Genomic DNA, 16,617 nt, shown 5'->3' on the forward strand with positions numbered 1-16,617 from the left:
CACTTCCAATATGGGACACAAACATGTTATGACTGGCCAATGTTTTGCTTAGTTCCAAAAAGAGTTGCCCACATAGGGGACAAGATAATTTTTCCAGTTCCCCAGCATGAGATCCACAATATACCAGCTGATGCCACCCTACACACTGTGGTACAGCTAAGCAGAGTCATATCACTGCATTTAAATATGCAGGCCTTAATGAGGAGACACCCAGAACATTTATTGACCTTCAGACAATACAGTCAAAATATTCAGAGCGATACAGATACATTGGGCAATGCTCCATGGTGGGAATTAGCATACAATACCAGGAAACATTCATAGATATGAATGACATCAATGGAGTTTGTAATTGTCAAGCCATACTAGTAGTGAAGTTAATTGCATTGATTTAGAAGGTTAGGAGCTTGGTTAGGCAGTTGGGAAAGAGAAGAGAGCTATATGAAATACAAGCATCGATGAAGCCTTAGAAAGGATTCTGTGGCTTCACGGTCGGGAGTGTTGGGGGCAAAGTAACTGATTACCACTTGCTGAGTGTTGCACCTTCAAAAGGATTTGTAAGACCCAGCTGCTGAGTAAGTGAATCACAGTCCAACATAGGCAAATCCCAGATTGGCTTACATTTATTATTTACTAATAAAACATTTGTTTTGGCTCTAATGAGATTCTTGTACATTGGGTACTAAGGCAAAACATACCCCTCTGTCCTCACTTAGTTCTTGTATGCACCCATGGAGAATCCAGAAGCCCCCCATTACCCTTAAATACCTCACCTCTTATCAGGGCCTCAAACTTCTGAATGAAGAGGTAAAGACCCTCCTTCAGAACTTAGATATGAGTCTTGGTCATCTGGCAGAAGTGACTGGTGAGAATCACAAACCTCTCCTCAGCCCGGGAAGAGGCCAGGGTGGCACTGTACATGCCCAGATATAAAATCAACACACTGTACAGTACAGAAAAGCATTCCCCATATTATCAGATTGATAAAGTAGATGAGAGAGATATGGGATTGCTATAAGTAACATGATTTTACCCAGTCAGAGCCTGTTGGGGAGGATGATGATCGAGTACAGATTTTCTCTCCAAGTCGGGCCTGGACAATCACTTGTACAGTCTGAAAGAGAAAGCCAAAAATTGCTGATTTCTAGAGCACTCCAGGGCCCTCAGCCTGCATTGTGTGCCAATTCAGGGCAGCTGGACACCACTTAAATGGCCTCACTTTTGGAAAAGGATTAAGCAGAGATTAGAATTTAGGATCAGTGGGGTTTGCTAATCTCCTTCCACTATAGTCACCTAAGGTGTTACTTATAACAGCAGCGGGTAAACGTGTTTTGGACAGAAGCATGCTTTTAAGTTGACCATGTCCCTGTAACAATAATAAGGAATCACTGAAGCCATTTCATAATCAGTGGTTGTAGCATTTGAATCAATTCTATCAAAAACTATGGAACTTCACCCTGGAGCTGGAGATACATAAAGAGGTAACCTGGGTCTATCGGTTGATGCGTTTATAGCACATCCATCACTGCAGTATCTACCTACCTAAACAGAATAGGGAACTACTTAGAGCTAGGGGGTTTCAATTTTTAGTTACCTGTGAACATGTGACAAAATTATAATAGCAAAATACTTTGAGTACTATATAAGAACCTAGATGGACAGAAAGAGAAGATCAGGACTCAGCAGGAAATACTACTTAAGTGAACGAAGACTTAAACTTGTCCAGGCTGCTTGATGAAATCACAACTAGTCAATTTCACAGGGGAAAGTGGCACAGAGCTAACAAGGGCATTCTGGTCCCACAATTGGGCTTTACAGCAGGACAATTTTGCTGAAAAACAGCCCTTTCCTGGCAAATAAATGTATAAAACAGAAATCTTCTATCTATATTTACCTTTAGTTCTTCTCAGTTTGGTTATTAACAGATATAAAAGCCTATGACTCTATCCATGGGGAGCTGTGGTTTAACTTCAGTATAAATGAAGGTGAATTCAGAGGAGAGGGTTCCTACCAATGTCCCAATAACAAGAAACACAAATTACCTTCAGAGCAAAAAATTTGATGAACTTGTCCAGGTCCTTCCTGTCCTGGGAGTTGAGATCGGTGTCCATTGCACATGAAAATCTGAAACATATAACAAACCTGGAAATAAAACTTTCGCACACCCTTCTACTTTGATCTTGGGATTTGGAGCAGCTGCTTCAAAACTTTGGGCCACATGATAGGGTATATAAACCCCACACTGGAAAGGAAGGGGTTATGGAGCTGCTTGGGGCCCAGGTGGTCCCACCCCACTGCTCTTGCAAAGTCTGCCCAGGCTGGAGGAGGAGCTTAAAAAGAGAAGTAGAGTAGCTCACTTGCAAGTAGATAGTAGAAGTGAGCTGATCCACATTTGTGGTCTTGGGAAGCAGCACCACAGGTGCTCTTGCTGCCTGAAGCCTGGCTATGGTGGCCTGACCAAGCCTGCAAAGAGGGGATGGGAGATTCTGAAGGTCTGAAATTGTATCTTTACTCTGTGGGAAGAGAGGGGAGGTATGAAGTGATCCAGGGAGGCAGCTGTATAGCACCTCAGGGTGCAGCACTTAGCTGCCCACCTTTGGGCCTTGGACTGGAGGCTGGTGGTGGGGGTGGTCTCCCTTACCAACCCCTAGAGAGGGACAACTGCAGGAGTCTATCCTTTGGTGGGGAATCTAGCTGGGGGAAGATCCTGAAGATAGTCCAGACCCTTCTATGAGACCCTGACTCAGGGGGAAGGCCTCAATCCCTCACTTGATCCTGAAAGCCTCTCTGTTACTGGGATCTTTATATATACTCTGAAAGGGGTAGACTTGAAAGACTGACCCCGGCTGGAGGGCTGAATCTTTGAGAGGCCAGACCATCACAGGGTGGAGCAGCAGTGGAAAAGGGGAATGCCTGGGAAGAACTCAACCTGCCACACCCCTACTCAACCACCAAGCTGCACTGGCGGTAAGTGTTCCCCTTCAACAGGCTATTAGAGACCAACATAAGAAGTCATAAGCATCAAGGCCACTGCCTGCCAGAGGTCTGACATACCGGACTTGTGGGGGTTAAAATCATGTGACTAACAGATGCGGTCAATACAAAGAGAACTAGGAAGAAAAGGAATGCAAAGGAGGGTTAAAATTAGAATAGTTACAAGCCCTTTTTGATTTTTCAGACAGATTACTGAAGAAAACGTTCCTGCTCCTATATAGAGGATGATCAATTGTGATAGGCTGGATTTCAGATCACAGGCCACTTAAGCTGTTGAAATTCGTAGCACTGAAGTAACAAACCAGGCCTGTTGGCACTAGGATCCTGAAGGTCTCAGCTCCATTATTAGCAGGTACTGATGTCATACATAATACGTAATAGCAGCTCTGCCTTTGGAGAAAATGGAGTCTGGATATACTACTAGCCCCTTGCTTAGGCTGACACTGAACATGGCTTCCATCGCTTTATTAATAATGTTCTCTAGGCTGCAGGTTTAGTTACTAACTGTAGGATATATTTTACCAAATAGAGGCGAGAACCCCATAAGTCCCAAGTTTCCTTATGTGATGGGCTGTACAAATGCCACACCAGAGAGGAAGAGGTTTTAAAAACTGCTTTGGGCTTAGAACTCTGAAAAAGTGCAAAGTATGACTGCTGTAAAATATACTTGCATTTCTGAAGCTCCTCTTATCCAGAAAGAACTTATCATACAAATATTTATGGACCACCTTGCTATCCACTGAAATGCAGCCACTGCTGGGGTGGGAAGCATGGGCAGTTTAAGAGCACACAGAAACACTGCACAAAAATTTAGCACCAGAAGAATATTATCTGATTGAAACTACCTGGGGGGAAAGAATGTCATAACACAAATTAAAGTTTGATTAGGGCACAGAGGATAACCATCCTGCTCACACAGGAAGTGCTGTATGATCTTAATAACCAAAAGTGGCCAGAACCTTCATCTTACATCTCATCTGAATAATGACAGTAAGCATGTAGTTTAGTTAGTGCTCTGCAAACACCATTTGAAAAGAGGCCACTCCAGCAGTACAGTACTACACTGCCCTATGTTGGGGCAGCAGGTCAGCACTGACTTAATATAAGCCTACCTTGCAATTTAGATTGTAGTTGTAGTGTGGGTAGGCATACCTGTGCAAGGTTAAAAGTAGCTAGAACAGGCAATATTAGCACTGAAGACATTGTAGCATGGACCCCAGTGTGGGCTAGGAACTTGACTATGTACCCAGGGTCCCCAGCAGTCATGTAATCAGGCATAGCCCACACCGAAGCCCATGCCACATCTTCACTGCCATTGTTACCTGTGTGAACTAGATTAAAGCTAGCATGGGTATGCCTACTGCAGTACAGCTACAGACCTTACTCTGTAGTGTAGAACTGTCTACTGAATGATCAGAGAGGAAAAGGAAGGTCTTATTTGTATTCATATTGCTCCTCGAGCCTGGCACTGTTCTTATAATACTTAATGATCTTATATGAAAACAATTGGTGTAAATCAGTTAGCTTTAACTAGAGAGAAGTGACCTATCCTGTCAGAAGTCACTAACTCCACTACCAGAAGAACTAGACTCCCCTATCCCCTCTGATCCAGTCAAGCTGGGCGTGGAACCCAGTCCCTGTAGTGCAAGGGAGGATGTGAAAGGAAACCTGGCTTCTGAGCCCAATCCTTTCTGGCCCTTAGACATGAAATTGATATAGGAATCAATGATTACCAAAGCCATGTCCCCATGTGCAGAGCTCTCTTGTTCTGGTAGGAACTGGGAGTGCTTCAGAAACACCACAAAAAGCCCCTGGGAGAGGGAACAGGAATGCTCAGCATAACTCAAGAGTGACCTCTCTGGCCAATTAAAGAGCATGTAAACTGGCTCTGAGTAAGAAGTCTTTGCTCAGCAAGAAGGATGGTGACACTCAGATTATCAAGATGAGAAGCACCTTTATAAATAACCAAGAGAAAGTAGACAGATTGGTCTTGAAGGCAGAGTGAAATGAGGGGCTCTTCTGAAATACTTCTGAGGTGGGAAGTACCCCTGTCTGATAGCTCTCAAAATACATAAAGAACCCCTACTGGAGAGGGAGGGAACCTTCTGATGCTAGAATGCGTGCACCATTCCTGATGCAGTGTGTGCTGCTGCTACAACAGCAATGTGACCCTGGCCTTAGAACACGTTGTGATTTTTGACATGCAAAATTTTCCTAAAGAACACAAGTGAGAGAAAGGAAATGGCAATTTTTAATACTTTATAGCTCAGCTAAATCTGAATAGAATCTCATGGGATAAAGACACTTCTGTAGCCAGAGGGAATTTCCCCTGCCAAATATCAAAGATCTACTGGAAACAATGAGCTTCTAGAAAAAGGTGCCAATAATCCTTTTTAACAGAAAGCGCTGGGTAACCTAACACAGGAATCACTAACAGCTCCCCTATATTACATGGGTGTTTGAAAACTGAATGTTAATCTGTTTATTCTCTTGTTTTCCTAACCTGAGACTCAGTCTCAAATATCATCTTCTGAGGATGGTTAAGAGCAAAGTAGAGACCAATTCCTTTGCTCAGTTTGGGTTGAGGTGTAGTGTCATTGTTACCTGTGAAAGGACAGAACTGACAGTTATATATGGAACCTGCTAAACCCAGCTGCCAACAATAGTAACAGTGTGTGTGGGTCACTTCACTGTGTGATCATCTCAAAATCTAGCCACTAGAGAGAGTCAGGCCATGCCTACACTGAGAAAGAACCTAAACAGATATGATTATTCTGCCTGTGTAGACACACTTATTCCAGTAGAAGAGGGTCTTTTTTGGTTTAGCTTGGGAAGTGCTTTAAGCTAAACTGAAAACAAAAAAACAAAAAACAAACAACAAAAAAATCCACCCTTATACCTGAATAAGTGTCCACATAGGATTTATGCCAGTATAACTAGAACGATATAGCCGGTAAAACTTTCTGTAAACAAAGCTGTAAGTCCCAGCAACACAGCATCTATACGGTATGCAGATATGTTATCCATGAATATGTGATCATGTTTGGTCACTCAACTTCTTTTCAGTGCTCTATTAACTGAAAGAGGAGAGCACGTCTCTGAATTTTTCTTAGTAGTGAATCAGCAGCTGCATTGACCTGCATAGCCAGGGATTCATGGCTCAGAGCTGGCTGAATTGGAGCCTCTTAAAATATTCAGTTTTTCAGATATAAAGTCCAACTGTGCTCTAAACTTTTCTGCAAACTCTTCACTTTATTTTTCCAATGACAAACTTCTTTAAAACAAACTCATTTGTGCAACTTGCACTTAGATTATGCCCCACAGCAAATATTTGGATTACTAGGTTAAAATAGAGAGATATTTCAGCATTAAACAGCCCCCCGCCCCACCAGCACTGATTGTTAGCTGAATTTAATTAGCTCCTATCCAATTTCACATTTTCTGAAATGATCTGTTGTAGTTTCACACATTTTCATTCTGTTCCACACAACAATAATTTATGTCTATCTAGCTCCCCACATCTAATCTAAATCAGCTCCCTTGACTTCTGCTACTTTTTAGTTCATCCTGCCTGAGGTATGTAAGGGGCTCTAGTAATAAAAACTGCCATATGCCTTTATGACACCATGTAAATAAAGCACTTCCTTGTTTTTACTATTTTACAGTTATTAGTTTCAAAAAGGATACTATCAAATTACCGATAGCCTCTTGCTCCAGCAGATGCCCCTTTTCATTTACCTTAATAATAAGCAGTAAAACCTCACAGAAAGAATCCTAATTAAGATTCCAAGTTAGTCACAATGTGTGTGTGTCACTCACAAAACACTTGAAAAGCCATTCCTCCTTTACTTACTTGCCAAGTACTGAGTGCAGGATCCTGTTCTCTTGGCAACAGTTGATGTCACCAGCACCTAAAGTGGAGCAAGGAGCATAGGACAATGCTCCATGTTAGGGGATTATAACTTCAGGGGAAACATTGATTCCAGAACATGGGTCCTGGCAAGTCTAAAGCATGTCATTTGATGATTAGCATGTCTCCATGTATGTATGGGAGCACCTGACCATTAGCTCATGCCTGCTGAGGCTTTGTTATACAAAGATGAGTAACTCTGTTCCATTTCTAAAATGAATTTCCCTGCTGGTAAAAAGTGCCAGAGAGACAGCGCTAGAGACTGAAGTCATCTGTTTAGTCACAGAAGTTATCTTACTTCCTCACACTGGCTACCACCAAAGTGCATAACCGGACCTGAAGGGAACCCCTCTAAAAGTGGAAAGGAAGGCTAGCTCCACCATGCCCTTTCAGTTCTTAACCACTTTTGTTCAAATGCCCACAAGGCCTCCCAGTTAAGTGCCTATTATGATAGGTTTTGCAATTGGGACAGCTATTGTGCTAGGAGTGAGACCACCAATTAACTTCACTAAGGCTACTGAACAGCCAACAGATAGTAGTACCTTTTGGTACTACTGACCTGAGTCACACTTGAATCAGAGACCTACAAGTGAAAGGTTCCGGATTCGATTACAAACCCCCAAAGCCAGGTAGTCCCCTGCCAATCAAGTACCTTAGGCCAGGACTACACTATAGACTTATATCGGTGTAACTACATTGCTCAGGGTTGTGAAAAATCTACACCTCTGAGCGATGTAGTTATACCAACCTAACCCCCAGTGTAGACAATGATATGTTGGTGGCAGAGCTTCTCACGGAGGTGGATTAACTACATAGACAGGAGAAGCTCTGCCATCAGCATAGGAGTATCTTCACTTAAGTGCTGGATCGGTCCAGCTGCACCAATGCATCATTTTAAGTGTATATCTGCCCTTATTGTCCTTTAACCCAATATGTGCAGCAATGATATAACTGGTGTTTATACCATATGCTTTTACCTGTGAATGGCTTGTCTGCCCCTCTTTCCAATATCCACGTTCATGCAGTTGTGGTAATTCAAGTCTTTTTCTCCTTGCCTCCAAACAATGGATGTCAAAAGCAGGTGTTCAAAGGACAAGCTCCACGCCCTGCTTCTCTAGCTAAAGCCATGCCCTTTCTAATGAGGAGGGCACTAATGAGATGGATAGAGTTAAAACAATATTAAGACCTACCCAATAGTTTGACATCTAAACACTTTTTCATATATATGTCAGAGTTGCCTAAACTCTGTTCGACCAAGAGCCATGCTGGCAACCTGACAAGAGCCTGACTGCTGCACCCAATGTTTGTGATAGAACAGACTGCAGCAGCCTTCCCACAGAAACTATACAGTAAGTCCCAGCATACCATGCTATACTTTGATTTGAGCAGCCTGGTTGCATGTGGATACCTGTAGTCTGTGTGTAAGGTGGCTGCATGTTAATGTAGAAGGGGTGACCACAGGGAGCACTGTTGAACTGCATGGGTAACATTTTGCAGAATGAAGTCTCATTTATGGTTGAGGCTCATATAAAGAAAGTAAACAGAAAAGGAGTTTTAAAGCCTGGTGTATGATGAGAATTACTCTAGCTGAATGGGTAAGAAATAAAAGGTAGGTAGGCCTCTTTACAAACTCTTAGCCTGCACTGTCCTACAACTGGAACTCAGTTTGGCTCTCCAGCATTTACACTTGCAATACCACTATTCAAGTTTGTTACACTACGTGACTAGTTGACATCTTAAAGGCATACAGAAGAGGCAAAAAGAGTTATCACTGCAGAAAAGGAGCCCACGTAAAAGCCCTGAACTATTATAGTTATATAGACATGCCCCAATAAGTTGATCCCCCAGATCTCTGAGCATATGTCTACACCAGGGGTGGGCAAACTATGGCTCACGGGACCGTCCTGCCTGGCCCACAAGCTCCTGGCCCCTCCCCTGCTGTCCCCCCTTGCCTGCAGCCTCAGCTCGCTCGCTCTGCCACCGGTGCAATGCTCTGGGTGGCGGTGGCAGTGAGGTCCGGCTGCAGCCGGGCGGCGTGACTGTAGCGCCGCCAGCCACCGGTGCTCCAGGCAGCACATTACGGGGGCGGGGCGCGGGGGGGGGGGGGAGGGGGGCTGTTGGATAGAGGGCAGGGGGATTCGGGGTGGTGGTCATGAGGCGGGGGTGTGGATGATGGTCGGGGGAGAAACAGGGGGTTGAATGAGGGCAGGAGTCCTGGGGGGCAGTGAGGAAGATGGGGGGGCTAGATGGGGTGGCAGGGGGCAGTCAGGGGAAGGGGTTCTGGGGGCAGTCATGGGACAGGGAAAAGAGGTGGTTGGTTGGGGTAGGGGTCCCAGGGGAGCCATCAGGAATGAGAGGAGGGGTTGGATGGGGCAGCGAGGGTCTCGAGGTAGTCAGGAGACAGGAAGCGGGGGTATGCGGATGGGGTCCCAGAGGGGCTGTCAGGGAACAGGGAGGGGGGGTTGATGGGGCAGGAGTCCCAGGAGGGGGAGCAGATAGGAGGTGGGGGCTGGGCCATAACCCCCTCCCCTAACCTGCCCTCCATACAATTTACAGAACCCAATGCAGCCCTCAGGCCAAAAAGTTTGCCCAACCCACCTGCTCTTCACGGAATTAAACTTCCTCAGCTGGCCCATATCACCTGACTCAGGATCACCCTACTAAGGGGCTGTTTGACTGCAGTGTCGACATTCAGACTCTAGCAAGTTAATCATTCAAGTAAACAAAAAGCATCTGACAGTTTCTCCACGTTTCGATAAATCTTTTCAGCTGCCACTGAGTTAACAAACTTACCAAAAACGTCACTTCTGGAGTGACCAAGCATAAGTCTCTCCCCCAAACAGCACACATTTTAAGCATGTTAATAAGCAACTGAAAAGAGATTTAAGAATGGAAGTGCTATCTCATACCACAATTATAGTGTTGCTGTCTCAAGGCTAGACTATTGATTTAGATCAGTTAGGGCTTTATTCTAAAATCTTTATGTTCTGAAGTCTTTTCATCACTTTAAATTGTAAGTACATAAAGATGTATCTGTAAAATTATTTTCAACACAGGAAGACTCACTTATAACACTATGTAATAAAGAAAATTCTGAATCAAAATCTTCATGAGCTGAAGGAGACCTTGTTCTCCCTCCATCCCCATCCAAGAGTTAGTCTGAGATCCCACACCGCTGCTGCAGTACATGGAATGCCAAGCTCAGAATAGACAGACACCCCAGTCAGAAATGCCACACGGACTAGGTGCAGTGGCAGTGTGGGCCACGGGCTCTACTTTTTGTACTTTCCTGCATTCGCACCATACCTGCAGGGAGGAGGCAGAGGTGATTGCTCTGGGTCTCATGCCGAGGGACCGGGGCTGAGTGAGCCTAGTCTCTCTTCATGGCCAAACCCATCTAGACCTCTGGGATCTTCACTGGTCTTCTCGTTGGGCCAGGGGACTAGGTGGCAGCTCAGTTTTAGGATCTCCTCCGTTCTCAGCCAGTGGAATGTTCTGAGCTGGCAGGGTTTGGTCCCAGTCTCGGTGCCCAGCCCAAGGTCTCAGGGTTCAGCTCTAGGTACGGGGCTCCAGAAGTCTCCTCCTAGCCGGACCCGTGAAATCTTCGGCCCGATCTCACTGCAGCGCGGGTGCTCTCACTGCCCGTGAGCAGAGCCAGGCTCAGGGCCCGGCCCGGGGAGGGGCTCAATCCGGGGGGCTCCTGGTCCCAGCTCCCGGCGGGAGAGCGGGTCCCTCAGCCTTTCAGCGCCGGGTGCCTGTGGGCCGATACCCGCCCGGCGAGGGGTCCCCGGCTCTCGGGCCCAGCCGTGCCCAGGGGAACTCGGGGCTCCACACGCCCGAGGCTCTGGGGTCTCAGAGCCCTGGGGCCCCGCCGTCCGGGCCCGGGGGTCCCCGGTGTCCGCGCCCCGGGCTGGGGGGTGTCCTGGTCTCCTACGGCCCCGGGCTCCCCCTCGCCGCAGCCGCCGCCATCGCCGCTGTTTGTTTTCATCCGCTCCGGCCGGGGGAGGGGCGCAGCCTGCGCATCCGCCGCGGCACTTTCCGCACGAAGCCGGGACAGCCCCTCCCCGCTCCCCACTGGGTAGGGGTGCTGCGGCCGGTGCTGGTAGGTGCGGGGGCCGCGGCCTGGGAGGATCCGGGTCGGGAGTGAGGGGAGCCCGGCTTCGTGGGGAATCTGCTGCTGGGAACGGGCAGCCCCCGCGCTGTGCGGGGCGGCGGGACTCGCGGGAGAGGATCCGGGCTCGGGCTCCTGACAGAGCCGGGCGGGGGGACACCGCCCCCTGCAGCGCGGGGTAAATCCGGGGCCAGGGCGGGGGTGGGTGGCAGTGCTGGGGGGGGGTCCGCCCCCTACTCTTAGCCCAGCTGAGGCGGGTTCTTCCCCCACTAACAATCCCCCGGCCCGTCCCTGCCCTCCCCATCTCCCCCGGACCGCCTCCGGTTCTCCCCTCCCCTCCCACCCCCTCATCCCCCCCCTGCCCTCCCCATCTCCCCTGGCCCCCCACTGGCTCTTCCCTCCCCATCTCCTCCCCCGCCCTCTCCCTGCCCTCTCCTTCCAGTTCTCCCCACCCCTCCTACCCCCTCATCCCCCAGCCCTCTCCCTGCCCTCCCTCCGGCCCTCCCCATCTCCCCTGCCCCTTTCCCTGCCCTCCCCAGGCCCTCTCCCTGTCCTCCCCATCTTCCCCGTCCCCCTCTGGCTTTCCCCTCCGCACTTCGCCCCCACCCCGTCCCTCTCCGGCTCTCTCCACCTACCCTGCCCCCTTCCAGCCCTCTCCCCTCTCGATCTGCCCCGGCCCCCTCCGGCTCTCCCTCCCCATCTTCCCCCAGCCCTCTCCCTGCCCTCTTCACCTACCCCACCCCGTTCCGGTTCTCCCCTCCTCTCCACCCCTGATCCCCCAGCCCTCTCCTTGCCCTCCCCCTCTCCCCTGCCCTCCTCCGGCCCTCCCCATCTCCCCTGCCCTCCCCATCTCCCTCTTCATCCCCCAGCCCTCTCCCTGCCCTCCCCATCTACCTCCTCATTCACCAGCCCTCTGTATTTTATCCATCCACCAATCCCCTGGTAACATGAGGGGCCTCTGGAGGCAGCTGTTAGAGGGATTAACTACACCACAAGGGCATCCATATCAGGGGACCTGGTTCTAACACATTAGTTGCCTAACTGTTAAAACCACAGTTTTGTCTTATAACATAGATGGGACCCTATCTATGGCACTGAACTGTGTCATGCTCTTGGACAGAGTTAAACTGTAGCATGTTTTGGAAACATGGTTAAAATAAATTCGGTTCCAGCTACACTAAAAGACAGTCATGTTTTACACTAATATGGATATTATTATAGTTGAGCCCTGACTGGAATCATGCTTCAGGAGAGTAAAGCAATCACTAACTGACTAAAACCAGGAAGAAACTTCCTTAGTAGGTGGTAGTGTTTAGTTCTCCATTATGGGAGGCTTAACATAGTTCTCTGAACCATCTGAAACTGGCCAGATAGGATAGCAGACTAGATGGACTATTGGTCTTAGTGGGTCTGTCTGGCAATTCCCATGTTCCAAGATGGAGAGAGGAAAGGAGAAAACTATCTCCTGTCCTTTGCCCCATCAACAGTGGAGGATGGACTCGTTCTGTTGCTTCTGCTGCTTCTGCATGCAGTAAGTCCACAGGAGTGTGTGTGGTGCACTGGATTTCTCATCTGCCTCAGCACTACCAGAGGACCTTTAACTTCCATGTTGGTCTCTGGCTAGTGGATATGTTTTAAAGCCCGGGATATATATGATAGAATATCAACTACATTTGCCATTGGTCTCTTTGGAAATCCTGGTGCTATCCAACAGTGAAGTTCATCTTGCTGCCCATGTGTCATATACATAAATCTATTTGCATTTATTTAGCATTTAATGTTCCCACTGTAGGCTGTAGCTTCTGATGTGATCCAGCATAGTCAAAGGGGACTTCCACACACACCCATAGGATCACACTCTGAGACCTGTGACTTTGAATTTGAAGGGCAGGTTTTATTTCTCCCAAGTCTCTGGTGATAGCAGCTCTTGGATTTTGTTCTAAAAATCCACATAAACTGCATGCCTGATACAGCCAGTTTAGGTTATGCACAAGTAAACTAGCTCAGAAAGAAACAACAAACTCATCCAACTTGTATAACTAGTTCAGTGACAGAGCAGAAATAAGGTAGTTGCCTTTGGATTATGTAGTTTCAGATTGCTAGTCTGAATATGGCCTAACTTGGTAGTGACTGAAAATTGCACTATGTATGTGAGATTAGTTTGTTGTGATTTTAACAACTTTCCACTAAGAATTTGACAGCAAATACTGCCATTACTTGCCCCATTTTTGGCATTTGCAGCAGAAGACCCGAGGCAATTGAACTCCCTTTTCATTCCTGCAGAAAGTCCCTTCTGTTAAGGGTTGAGACACTAAGGAAGCTCACACTGCTGTTGCACACATACTGTGGACTGACTGTTTCAATTTCCTGGGCATCTTTCATCTGCCACTTTAATTTACCCCAACATTTAAAAAAACACCATTTTTTATTTTTTTAAAACAAAGAGATTATCTTTACTAATTTCTCTGAGGTGTGTGTTTCTTACTCTGCTGTTATGTAACCTGTGTAGAATGAAGAGGGCAATAGGGATGAAAGGCTGAACTTCTTTAACTGAGTTCTGAGTCTTCATCCAATTCACTTCTATGCAGGTGACAGCACTGGGAAAAGATCTGCAGCAAGAACTGCTTCAAGAACTCACCCAGGCTTTGGCTATGGCTGTTCCTATAGCGATTCTTGATTGTGACCTCTTGCTCTATGGACGAGGACACCGGACACTAGATCGCTTCAAGCTGGAGGATGTCACCGATGAGTACCTGGTGTCCATGTATGGCTTCCCCCGACAATTCATTTACTATCTAGTGGATCTGCTGGGAGCCAGCCTCTCTCGCCCTACACAGCGGTCCAGAGCCATCAGTCCAGAGACACAGATTCTGGCAGCATTAGGATTCTACACTTCTGGCTCCTTCCAGACTCGCATGGGGGATGCCATTGGCATCAGCCAGGCCTCTATGAGCCGCTGTGTTGCCAATGTCACTGAAGCACTGGTGGAGAGAGCCTCACAATTCATTCATTTTCCAGAGGATGAAGCCTCTGTGCAGAGTCTGAAGGATGACTTCTATGGGCTGGCAGGGATGCCTGGAGTGCTAGGGGTGATTGACTGCACCCACGTGGCAATCAAAGCACCCAATGCCGAGGACCTATCCTATGCGAATCGAAAGGGTCTGCATTCTTTAAACTGCTTAATGGTGTGTGATGCTAGAGGAGCACTGCTGAGTGCAGAGACGCACTGGCCAGGCAGCCTGCAGGACTGCACTGTGCTGCAGCAGGCAGCTCTTAATAGCCAATTTGAAGCTGGATTGCACAAAGATGGCTGGCTACTTGGTAAGTTAATTCCAGTTGTTGTCTCCTCTAAGAGTCTGTTGCACTTCGGCTGCTTTTTTATTGACTCAAAGGCAGCAAAACAGACTACTGGCATGAAAATCCCTGACATATTTGCTTTTTTAATACAACCAAATTGGCTTCATATAAGTCATTCTTCGTCCCACTGGCAAATAAGACATTAATTATTTCTAACTTGTCTTACAAAATCTATATAAATGCGCATCTACCCAAATGTAAATACCAGATAAATACCGTATGCATCCTACGAAGTGGGTATTCACCCTCGAAAGCTCATGCTCCAATACGTCTATTAGTCTATAAGGTGCCACAGGACTCTTTGCTGCCTTTACCAGATAAGTGATTTAGGATCATGTTCCATGGAAAATGTATGTGAGGGAGGGTTTAAAATGTGGTTCTACTCAGACAGTAACTTTGTAAAAATGTCCCCCTGGGGTTCCATTGTTATCACCTCTCTGACTCTAAACCAACTCTAAACCAGTAAGAAGTTTACAAATGAAAATACTTTTTCTAACTGCAGTCATGTGACCTCAATCCTAGGATCTGAGAGTCAAGGTGGGCTCTTCTTGGCTCACATAGGACTGGAAGAGCAGTGATTTCCTGCTCTGCGTTTCATACAATATGATTACTGAGGTTGTATACATGCACTCTTCTGCTTTGTCCTTGTTCTCATTACCCTCTTTTTTTCTAGACTGAATTGCACAAACCCTGTATTCTACATTTGGGCCTGGTCCAAATGTCTGAATTTCATTGCCTATGTGTATTAATTGGACTCTCCTAAAACTCCCTTCCCACACTTTTACAGAATTTAGTCTTGTGAAATGGAATATTTTGATTTTTCTCCTTGTTGGTCTCATTTGCAAATCTAATTAAATCTTACCTGGATTCTCCCATATTCTGTGTTAATAGTCAATTAAGTCAGTCTGTACCTATGGTGCAAGGAAACTGGCTATAAACAGGTGTCCAAATTTAGTCTCCCCCCGCGGAGGATAAAGAGCAGAAATCTTTGCTGTTGCTACTGGTTTGTGAGCTCTCTCATTTTTAACTTTGATAGGTGACAGCTCCTTTTTTCTCCGCACATGGCTGATGACCCCTCTGCATATCCCTGAGACCACCGCAGAATACCGTTATAACATGGCACATTCTGCCACTCACAGTGTCATTGAACAGACATTCAGGACCATTCGATCCCGGTTCCGTTGCCTGGATGGATCCAAAGGCACCCTGCAGTATTCTCCAGAGAAGTCCAGCCACATCATTCTGGCCTGCTGTGTGCTCCATAACATCTCTCTTGAACATGGGCTAGATGTGTGGTCTTCCCCAGCAACAGGACAGATGGAGCAACCAGAGGAGGAATACGAGCAAATGGAATCGCTGGACTCTGAAGCCTGTCGTATCCGCCGAGAGCTTTTGCTTACTCATTTTAGCTAATAAAGTGAGGGATGGAGACCTTTACAGATGTACTTGAGGAAAATATGGGAGCAAATACACTCTCACATTCTTTTAAGTTAGTAAAGGGAAAAACTAAGATAGGCATGGGAGCTGGGGAAGAAAGGGAAATACTTGTAACAAATTAACTCTGTTTAGGGGATATTTTCCATCTGCCAGACTCTTGATTTCTTTGTAAATGTTGTTTTGAGCCCTGAATTCTCAATACCTAATGTGTGCAGACCCCACCTTGTCTAGAGGACAGTTAGGCAGAGACAATAATGTGGGATCGTTTCCCAATAAAATCACTTCCAATCGTCTGACATTTTTGAAAAGTCTGTCAATATTATAAAAAATAACACAAGAATTACAAATCTATCATTTTGTGAGTATTACAGTGGCCTGTAGCATCAATCATAAATCAGTTTAAAACAAATTTTTCAAACCCTTTTAAGGTAAATTTCCAGTTGGGCACCTACCCAGCCTCTGCTTGTGCATATGCAAAAGTACATATACACTTACATGTGTCTGTATTTTACAGATGCAAACACTTGCTAAATATCCTTGCTAACCACCTGTGCACATCTTTTTATTATTCTGACACCAGTGCACACACAAGTGCTAAAATTTGTATTTACAAAACCCATTGGTCCCAGATTTTTTAAGGGCATATGAAGGTGTTTGCAGGTGCCCGAGAGGGCAAAAGGGAGAAATTAGGCCATAACTGGCTGCATCAGCTACTTGGTGTGTCTAAGTCTTGTTTCCACTGAACAGACACTAGCATTATCACAGTTGCCTATGGCAAGGCCCCCTTCTTGGTTGTCCTAGCAGAGAT

At 46.6% G+C, this 16,617-nt stretch overlaps 2 protein-coding genes across 11 annotated transcripts in view; one reads left to right on the plus strand and one right to left on the minus strand.

The window, feature by feature from the left end:
- Positions 1-11,035, minus strand: part of ATG13 (autophagy related 13) — a 48,803-nt gene extending 37,768 nt beyond the window's left edge. For 6 of the 9 annotated variants that reach the window (XM_039535326.1, XM_039535324.1, XM_039535323.1 and 3 more), the window contains exons 1-3: positions 10,211-11,035; positions 2,043-2,124; positions 1,034-1,114 (exon numbers count right to left, since the gene is read on the minus strand). In XM_039535326.1, the coding sequence (XP_039391260.1) occupies positions 1,034-1,114; positions 2,043-2,111 (150 nt within the window). In that variant the 5' untranslated portion in view covers positions 2,112-2,124; positions 10,211-11,035. Of the gene's footprint in view, positions 1-1,033; positions 1,115-2,042; positions 2,125-5,497; positions 5,599-6,847; positions 6,906-7,881; positions 8,020-10,210 lie in introns of those variants that run through there. The other 3 variants (XM_039535320.1, XM_039535319.1, XM_039535321.1) reach the window with 3 other exon arrangements.
- On the plus strand, positions 10,910-16,102 carry HARBI1 (harbinger transposase derived 1). Of its 2 annotated transcripts, none has more exons than XM_039535327.1 (3): positions 10,910-11,006; positions 13,604-14,336; positions 15,409-16,102. In XM_039535327.1, exons 2-3 carry the CDS (start codon positions 13,667-13,669, stop codon positions 15,783-15,785), a joined length of 1,047 nt encoding a protein of 348 aa, XP_039391261.1. In that variant the 5' UTR covers positions 10,910-11,006; positions 13,604-13,666; the 3' UTR covers positions 15,786-16,102. The 2 variants fall into 2 exon arrangements, with proteins under 2 accessions (XP_039391261.1, XP_039391263.1); XM_039535329.1 differs by lacking the exon at positions 10,910-11,006 and adding an exon at positions 11,058-11,193.
- The last annotated feature ends 515 nt before the right edge of the window (positions 16,103-16,617 follow it).

This window comes from Mauremys reevesii, linkage group 4 (assembly GCF_016161935.1).
Source record: "Mauremys reevesii isolate NIE-2019 linkage group 4, ASM1616193v1, whole genome shotgun sequence".
Classification (NCBI taxonomy): domain Eukaryota; kingdom Metazoa; phylum Chordata; order Testudines; family Geoemydidae; genus Mauremys; species Mauremys reevesii.

Coding starts and splice junctions, on each gene's coding strand:
- HARBI1 (XM_039535327.1), top strand. CDS start 13,667: ATGGCTGTTCCTATAGCGATTCTTGATTGTGACCTCTTGCTCTATGGA. Junction 14,337..15,408: donor CAAAGATGGCTGGCTACTTG/GTAAGTTAATTC, acceptor TAACTTTGATAG/GTGACAGCTCCTTTTTTCTC.